The sequence below is a fragment of the Lepidochelys kempii genome, chromosome 4 (genome assembly GCF_965140285.1).
Source record: "Lepidochelys kempii isolate rLepKem1 chromosome 4, rLepKem1.hap1, whole genome shotgun sequence".
Taxonomy (NCBI): domain Eukaryota; kingdom Metazoa; phylum Chordata; order Testudines; family Cheloniidae; genus Lepidochelys; species Lepidochelys kempii.
The window spans coordinates 115,302,574-115,312,050 of record NC_136383.1 but is presented as its reverse complement, the minus strand read 5'-3'; the positions used below and the strand labels follow the sequence as shown (position 1 = coordinate 115,312,050).

General features: G+C 44.1%; 1 protein-coding gene and 1 pseudogene across 6 annotated transcripts in view; both read left to right on the top strand.

The window, feature by feature from the left end:
- LOC144930532 (uncharacterized) overlaps positions 1–9,477 on the top strand; it is a 256,857-nt pseudogene that overhangs the window by 47,888 nt on the left and 199,492 nt on the right.
- Positions 46–9,477, top strand: part of LYAR (Ly1 antibody reactive) — a 30,854-nt gene continuing 21,422 nt past the window's right edge. Inside the window, exons 1-5 of one of the 6 annotated variants that reach the window (XM_073342513.2) lie at positions 46–221; positions 745–826; positions 2,135–2,324; positions 4,807–4,921; positions 7,087–7,194. In XM_073342513.2, the coding sequence (XP_073198614.2) occupies positions 2,203–2,324; positions 4,807–4,921; positions 7,087–7,194 (345 nt within the window). In that variant the 5' untranslated portion in view covers positions 46–221; positions 745–826; positions 2,135–2,202. Of the gene's footprint in view, positions 222–741; positions 827–2,134; positions 2,325–4,806; positions 4,922–7,086; positions 7,195–9,477 lie in introns of those variants that run through there. The other 5 variants (XM_073342512.2, XM_073342511.2, XM_073342514.2 and 2 more) reach the window with 5 other exon arrangements.

The window sequence follows — 9,477 nt, the reverse complement described above, 5'->3', positions numbered from 1 at the left end:
AGGTGGCATGCGAGCCGGGAGGGAAGACGGCAGCGGGGACACCGAGGCGCACGTGCGGCGGGGGAAGGGAAACACGGTGACACCATCCGGAGCGCAGGCGCAGTTGGGGCGCGGCCGTACCTCTTGCTCAGTGGCGGCCGAGTTGGGGGGAGGCGAGGTGGTAGCCGCAGCACGTGCCGGGTGCGGGATTGGCCGTTGGAGGCGGTGGCGCAGCATTTAAAGTGAGTGGAGGGGGACTCGCCTCGGCCTGCGCGGTTCGGAGCGCCTCAGGCGCCTCGGCCGCGGTCTGAGGGGCGCTTGCCGGGCATGGGAAGCAGCTGCGAGCTCCGCGTCAGGCTGGGGCCTCCCCCGCATGGAAGCCGGCTGGAGCAGGCCGAGCCCCGGCTGTGAGGGGGTGTGGCGGGGTCTGTGGCGAGCCGCGCGCTGGCGGCACGAGCCCCTCGGGGAGGGGGAAATAATGGCAGGGTCTGGGAGGCGCGCGCTCTGCCGGGGGCCCCGCGGGGATCGGCCCGGCGTTCACGCCGGTGGGCCACGTGGGCCGTGACCCATCCACTCCTCGCCTTCCTGCGCTGTACGATGGAGGCGGGACCGGTCGTGGTCGCGCTGTCGCTGCGAGGTGAGCGCAGCCTAGCTTGCGGCCGGGGGTGGATCGCCGGCGGTAATGCTCAAGCCTGGGGTAGGCTTGAAACAGGGTGGCCTAGCTCCCTCGCAAGTCTGCCCTACAGAGCTATGTCTGCGCAGCAGCCCATCTGGTGAAGACGCGATATATCGATAGGAGAGAGTTCTTCCCGCAGCGTAACTACTCCACCTCCGCAAGAAGCGGAAGGTACATGGATGGGAGAGTGTCTCCTGCCAGCCTAGCGGGGGTGTGGACAGTGTGACTCTTGCACCGCTGGGGGGGGCTCCTCACACTGCAGAGGACGTCTAAACTTGCAATTTACAGTGCTGCAACGTTCTTGCTCGGAGGTGTGGAAAAAACACCCCCATGAGCGCAGCAAGTTTCAGCGCTGCAAAGCGCTAGTGTAGACAGCGCTGGTAGCTATGCTCCCTCGTGGAGGCGTTTTTTGTTTTTTTTAAAGCGTGGTAGTGCTTTAGCATTGCCAATGTAGACCAGCCCTGAATCGGTCTAAATTATATTGATTTAGACTAGTGCACGCCACCTGCCCTCAAGGTGTGATCATTTTTGTGCCCTGAAAGCTGTAGTAGGTCAACCTAACCTCCAGTGTAGAAGAATTTAGGTCAACAGAATTCTTCTTAACTACACTGAAAAACCCTTTGTGCCAATGTAGGAAGCATCAACACCACAGCACTGTAGCTGTGCTGCTGTGGCGTAGACATGCCCTAAATGAAAGAAATGGGTTCTACAAAAGGGATCTGAAGAAGACCAAGGATGCCTGGCATGAGATACCCCTTTGAGAGAGCCAAATATGGGAGCGAATTTTAAAAAAGGCATGAAGGCAAGACTGGGAGGAGAACTAAAATGAGAAAAGTGAGGTGGAGAGCAAGGGATGGTCAAGGCAGAGGGATAAAGCCTTAAATTTTGAGTGAAAAGACTTTGATCTTTATGCAAAATGTGACCGGGAAATGGTGATAACAGCAGAAAGTCATGATGTAGTCAAAATGCTAGGAGAAGATGGTTTTTATCAGTACAAAGTTGCATAGATTAGAGTCCATGACTTTCCACAGTTCGGAATAAGGGAGGTTAAATTAATTCAGATGTGAGACAATACCATGGTGTCTGAACCAGGATTTTAGCAGCAGAGACAAAGAGGAAGGGCATATTTCAGAAATCTTACAAAGAGAGAACAGCAAGATTTGGCAAGCACTTTAATGTGAGGAGAGAAGGAAAGGCAGGAATCTGAGGTAGTCTGAGTTTGTGACGTGCAGTTTTCAACTGAAAAACATCAGAATAATTATTTGAGTTGTATATACAAAGAAATATTTTTGCAATTAAAAATGAATGTTACATAAAAGCGCAATTAACGTGTGAATCTTATTCACATTTAAGTCTGATAGATTTGCTGTTGGTAGATTGAGCCACATGCACTTAATTTGTGTGGGTTGCTTATGTTTTTCTTAAATATAATTCTCATGCTTTTTCAGAGTTATGATATGAATTGCATTTTTTTTGTAGATTTCAATTTGAAAAAGAAGCAGTTGTAAGCACCTTTGAGAAGAAACTATTTTGATCACTTCATCAAAATGGTGGTTTTTACCTGCAGTGCATGTGGCGAGTCTGTGAAGAAAGGACAAGTTGAAAAACATGTAAACATTTGCAGAAACTGCCAGTGCCTTTCTTGCATGGATTGTGGCAAAGATTTTTGGTATGTTAATGATCTTGCACAATCAGCAGTGACCATAGAAAAGGTTCCTAGGATATGTTGGAGTTAAATTATTTTGTGAGGTATTCAGGGTTTCATTTAAAACCAAAAAAAAAACCCAAACCAACAACTCTAGCTGTAACGTTGCGCAAATACCCTTTAAGTGTGAACCAAAACATGTGCTGTCCTGAGTTGGCAGTTGGTAGACTAGTGGTTTTCAAACTGCGAGTTGCTACCTAGTACTGGGTTGCAGCGGCTCTGGTCAGCATTGCTAACCAGGCGGTTAAAAGTCCCATCGGCGGTGCTGTCCAGCTAAGGCAGGCTAGTTCATACCTGTTCGGACACTGCACTGTGCCCCGTAAGTGGCCAGCAGCAGGTCCAGCTCCTAGGTGGGGGGTATGGGGATCCATGCGCTGTCCCCCGCCGCACTGGCTCTGCACTCCCATTGACCAAGGGCGGTGCCTGAGGTGAGAGCTGTGCGGAGCCGCTTGCACACCTCTACCTAGGAGCAGGACCTGCTGCTGGCTGCTTCCGGGGTGCAGTGCAGTCCACGGTGCCAGGACAGGCAGGAACCCTACTGTGCCGCTGACTGGTAGCTGCCTAAGGTAAGCCTGTGCCCCAATCCCCTGGCTCAGCTCTGAGCCCCCCAAACCAGAAGCCCCCTCCTGCACTCCAAACCCCTCATCCCTGGCCACACCCCAGAACCAGCACCCAGAGCCCTGACCCCCTCCTGCACTCCAACCCACTGCCCCAGCCCTGAGCCCCTGCAACCTGGAGCCCTCTCCTGCACACCAAACCCCTGGTCCCACTGTGCACCCCAACCCTCTGCCCCAGCCCTGAGCCCCCTCCACACTTCAAACCCCTCATCTCCAGCTCCGCTGGGTCACGGGCATCAACAATTTTCTTCCACTGGATTGCCAGAAACAAAGTTTGAAAACCACTGTGGTAAACCATTCCAGTGGTTCTACTGCATAGATTCTCCAAAGTAGTAGCAGAGTGAGAAGATTAATTTCACAGTTTCTATTCAGAGCCTTAAATACAGCCATGAAACTGACAAGAAATTATGCTAAAAACATATAAACAACAGGGGCAGTCATTGGTTCTAATTGTGGGGTAAGAGGGCCCAAAAATTAAGGCTTGGAAGGGAGAGAATAGCATTCTGCACTTCTCTGCAGGTTGAAGTGGGTTAGTTGTTATGTTGCTCCCTCATCTTTGGTATTCTTTTGTTAGTAATTTAAGTGTTACGGCATGTAGGTGCGCATTAAAACTTTTCAATCCCTATTATATGCTACAAACATCAAAGTTACCATGGTTACTCTTTGCAGCTATGAATTATGGTACTTTGAGCTTTTGATTATGGCAAAAACGTTGCTGATTGCTGCAGAATCAGTGTGACTGGAATACTTTTTACCAAAATTGCAGCAGCTCTCCCTGTAAGTACCCAGATTCTTCAAAAATCCCCACTACAGTCTAACTTTCCAAATGCAAAAGTAGAAATTTTATCTAAATTAACAGGAAATAAAATTGTAGGTACAGACCAGTAGGCTCACTAGTGGTAGGATTAGCATTTCCATTATCAGCCCTATTTTTCAGTTATCAATAACTTGATCAGAAAAATGTCCTTAGACAGAACTTGGTAAACAATTCCGAAGTCCAGGAACCAGTTTCTTTAGAAGTGTGTTTAATCTGTTTTCCCATTTTAGCACTAGTAGCTGCTACAGAATTCAGGCCCCATTCCACTTTGCTGAAGGGGGAAGAATGGTCCAATGGTTAGGGCATTAACCTAGAATGTGAACTGAAGCCAAGTCTCCCTTGCTCCTCCACAGACTTCCTGTGTAAACTTGGCCAAGTCACTTAGCCTGTCTCAGTTCCCAATCTGTAAAACAAGGATTAAATAATATATCACAACCTCACAAGAGTGTTAAAGATTGTGAGGCACTCAGATGCTATGGTAATGGGAGCCATATAGGCTCCTTAGATTTGAGCAGTGAGTGGTGCTCTCTAAATGGTTTTTAAACTCTGCCGAAGAGCAGAAAAATATAGCTTTTCCACAATATGAGCATAGGGAAATGTTAAATATAACAATTCTATATGTAATTAGAGATGTATACTACTTTATACGTTTATATTTATTAAAGACCTAATTCTTCATTCTTTGCAAATCTTAACATCCATTGAAGTCAAGTGATATTTATCAAGCTCTAGACTGGCAGGAATTCAAGCAATCCTCAAATATACATGTACTTTACTTCACTCATGTGAATAGTTCCACTGACTTCAATGGGGCCACTAACACAGGCAGACGTGTACACATTTGTAAGCATTAATAGTATTGGAAGCTAAATTTGTATTGTACAATTACAACTCAAGTTTCGCTGCTTATGAAGGTTGCCTTGTTTGAGAGACTGACTGTGACGTGTTAAGTTTTGTTAATTGAAAAGGAACACTGTTTACTGATTTTAAGTGTGGCTTATTAATATTTAAGGGGTGATGATTATAAGAGCCATGTGAAATGTATAAGTGAAGATCAGAAATATGGTGGCAAGGGTTATGAAGCCAAAACTAACAAAGGAGATGTTAAACAACAGGAGTGGATCCAGGTAATAATTTAAAAAAATATTGTATTAATGTTTTCTTTCTGATAACTCAACTTCATTGCAGAAAACTTTGTATACTAAAAAATATGAATTCATATTGGGAAAATAAATGTACAGATGCTTTATTTTAAATAGCAATGCATGTTCTGGAAAAAATGGCCTTAAATGAGGAGAAGAGCAGACAAGCCTGACACTCTAACGTTAATGCATCTCACCAGCTGAGCATCAGAACTTCAGGTGCTGTCCTTGCTCCTGTGCTGGACACTGTAAATGTTAACATGCTCTTCCCCTGCAGGGAGTATGTCTATCTATTGTGACCCTGCTTGCTTTTTAGGGAGCTGAATTTGATTATTTCTCTAGTGGGGTGGTTGCTGTACATTGAGGAAAAGGAGAAAGTGACAACCAAAAATTGGTGAGAGGATTCTTGAGGTTTCTAAGAGGGTTTTAGAGATCTCTTTATCTCAGCCTTGAATGAATGTATGAAGTAGAGAATTGTAAGTATTTATGTAAATAATCCCATTGTCTGTCTCATAATTGAGACTGTATTGTAATCAGTAATACAGGTCTTGAACTGGATTTGTAACCTTGTTTCTTCCACCTCTATAGCAACATCATTGACAGTAGTCACTTGAATTACTTCAAAAATTATCAACTGTAAACTAAGGGCTTGTCTATGAGAACATTTAATTCTCAGCAATGCGAAGTGTGAATCAACTCAACAGTACCCTTAGCGCACAGCAGGTTATGTCTACGTTGCACCTGGGAGTATACTTCCCAGCAGGGGCAGATGAATGTGTGCACTAACTCTACTTGAGCTAGCATGCTAAAAACAGCAGCATGGCTGCAGCAGTTCAGGCTAGCTACCCAAGTACAATTACACCTGACCTGTTAGGTATATACTCAGGCAGCTAGCCTGAGCTGCTGCCCTTCCCAGAGTGGCCACACCGCTCTTTTTCCACTCTGAGGAAGCACACAGCCTTCTACAATGTAGACGTCACATAGGCTAAGTACTTGTGTGGACCGTGCTGACATGTACTAACAGTTCCTTAGTATGTTCTGGTCTCCCCTGCTTTGCAACAGAAGTAGATCAAAGCACACTAAGAAACTGTGAGCAGGTACTTAGTATGTGGCAGGGTACATTCACACCCTAGCTTGTTGCAAGTTAAGTGTTTGTGTAGACAAGCCTTAAAACCACTATCCTGCAGAGCACTGAAACCAGTACCTAACTTAAGTATTTATGTAATCCCATTCAAGTAAATGGGATTACAGATATCATTGAAGTTATTTTAGTATTTGAGTGAATAGCTAGAACAGGGCCTGAATTCAGTAGTGGATGGTAGTGTGAAGATAGGCACTAGATTGTACAATGTACTTACTGTTTAAGTTACAAAAAAGTAGCATAGCTTTACAGTGCCTCCCTGTTTATCTGGTGGTCCCGAGAGATGCACAAAACCTTTGGGGAAGAACCCATGAGCAGTCTAGTGTCTCTTGGTTATGCTTTGACAAACCTGCACACTGGGTTTCCAAATTAAAAAACGATTACTCCCCTTCTTTTAAGAGGCCGTGAAATTCTGGAGTGCTTTATGAAGAGACAACCAGCTAGCATTCTCTTCTAGTACAACTCGCAGGGTATAACCAAACTTTAGTGTAACAAAGTTCTTTGGTGTTATGCTACTTGTCCTACTTTTAGATATTTTAAATTTGAGATGATAGCTGAGCTGACTTTTCTCTCTCACCAGTGCATGATCTGAAAGCGAAGATGAGCTATATAGTGTGTCCATTTAGTATATAAGTAGTGGAATACCTTAATTTCAATTTTCAAACTTAGTGCATCAGTTGTGTTTCAGCTTAGCTGTAAAGTATGTAAATGATTCATATCACTTTCTGTGATTTTTTTTTCCCCTCTCTTCCCTCCCCCACCCCCACCATGTTTTTTAGAACAAAAAACTCAATTGGTATTCCTCGTGCACTTTTTGTAGTACTATAGCACTTTCAGAATTGACTGTATAATTTGTCTAATATAAAGATGGCAAATAGTAGACTATACGCTAAATGTTTTGCAGATGTTATTTATTCAAGGTACTCTGTATTTCTGATCTTACCTTGCATCTGACTTTGCTAGTTAACTCCGTGCTCCTTTGACAAGTTATTCGGCTTCTTTCTTGCAGAAGATTCATGAAGTATTGAAGAAGCCAAACATTAGCCCCAAAGTGAGAAACGTCTTAGAGCAAATGCACACCTATGATAATATTCCAAGAAAAAAGGTCAAATTTCAGGTATGATTTTAATGGGACAGTAGTAGATTTGAAATGAAGACAAATGGATTATATGGTCATATGTGCCACTAACTTGTGTTACCTGAGACAAGTTGCTTAACCTGTCTGTACATCTGTATAATTGGCAGGTGGGGAAGAATAACTGTCTGTCTGAGACTTAATTAATAGAGCATTGATCTTTGGATGAAAGGCCTTCTGTTTAATAATAATTTAGATAAAAATTACATGTTGGAGAAATTGTTGGGTTTGGAGGCCTGCAAGTGCAAATTCCCCCTCTGTAAGTCTGTGTCCCCTCAAACCACACACTTTAATATTTCTCCATTTGCTGTTTCTGCCAACTTCCACATCCGCAAACACACCTCAAAAAATTGTAGTGAACTTTCTGCTAGACATTGTTCCTGCCAGAAACTCACTGCTGTTCAGGGCTCTAACTTATATTCCTCCAGATGACCCTTATGGAGCTGCCACTAGATAACTATGCCAGGTTTCACACATTTTATATAGCGTCCACAAAGAATAGCAGACATGTCTGGGATAAGTGAGCATGTTTCTCCTACTCCATGTCTCAGTTTGTGTGGCTGATAATGGACAATACATATGTTCAGGAAACAGAAGCTGTGGTGAAACTTCTTGAACGATTGCAGAAGAGGTGAACATTTGAGTAGCTTTCTGAGGAATTAATGATTTCAGGTGAATTGAATAGTATTGCCTGGAAACACTGCAATGTAATATACCAAAGCTATAGCGATCAAAAACTTAAACAATGCAGTGTCACTTCATTTGTTCCAAGAAAGGACTACTGAAATAGTACATTGCAATGAGGCCACTTTTTGGCCACACCATTAAAGCCATCTTTTTTTTTTAACCAAAAAACCCTGCTTCTGCTGATTTCTCATATCAAAATAAATTTGCTGCTGCACTTTCCTCTGCAGCAGGAACTCCTGAAACAGCTCCAACAATTTTCTAAACAGATACATGTGAAGCTTATTTGCATTTTAATAATCTGTGCAAACTAAGGAAATGACCTTGAAGTGTGCTCATTTGTCCCATATTTCAAATGGCTTCAGTGAGCCTGAATGTTATCTCTTACTTAATAAACAATTACAGGGTTTAAGGGGATGTTAGCACAATTGGCAGTTCCTACTCAGAAGACTGGAACTAATTCATGACTTGGAAAAGAATTTTGGGCAGCTATTGATGTGCTCAGTTAGAGGCATGGCTGGCATGTGGCATATTATAATAGATGCAAATAATATGCAAAATTAAAGCAGTAGCACAAAGGTGAGAATGAACCTTTTAGCCTGCTGACCACTGTAACAGCTGACTCCTAGAATTCATCAGTTTGTGGTCATATGGTGTTGAAATTATTAAATTTGAAATTATTAATACAGTAACTCCTCACTTAACGTTGTGGTTATGTTCCTAAAAAATGCAACTTTAAGTGTAATGATGTTAAACGAATCCAGTTTTCCCATAAGATTTAATGTAAATGCAGGGGGTTAGGTTCCAAGGACATTTTGGGGGGGGGGCAGACACAAGGCATGATATACTGTACAGTGGTTGGGAAGTGCTCCTGGCTTACCCCACACAGGCACAGCCCACTGCAGGCAAGGACGCTAGGAAGCACCTTTGCAGCAGCAGTGGCAGCTTACCCAGAGAAGAACAGGCTCCAACTTTGCTGGGGGATGCTCCAGGCCCGCCTCTTCCCGTCCCCACTCCACTCCAGGCCCAAGTCTTCCGACCTCTGCTCCAGAGCACACTGCATCCCCACTCCTTCCTACCCCTCCCTCCCAGAAAGTCCTAAGCACCGCCAAACAGCTGTTTGGCGGTGGGGGAAGCGCTGGGAGGGAGGCGGAGAAGAGTAACTTGTGCAATGCTCCCTTGTAAAGTTGCTGCTCTTCCACAAAATCTTACAAGCAGTGGACAGAGCAGGCAGCCAAAGAACGTTAAAAGGGAGCATTGCACAACTTTAAACGAACCTGTTCCCTAATTGAGCAGCGACGTAACTTTGAAACAAGGTTAAGCGGGAGGACGTTAAGTGAGGAGTTACTGTATGGGAAATCACCAGACACCAATTTAACCATAAATTCTTTTATTAAATCCAAAGGCAAAATAGTACTTTATGCAGTTGCTCCAAACATGCCTAAAAAGCCTAAATAACAGACCATTTGCTACATCCAAATAGTAACAAAACATTTATAAGCATTTGATCAAGATACTTACAAATGGGCTAAACCCCAAGGTGCTCAAACCCATATTGGTCAACTCCAGCATGGTCAGGCA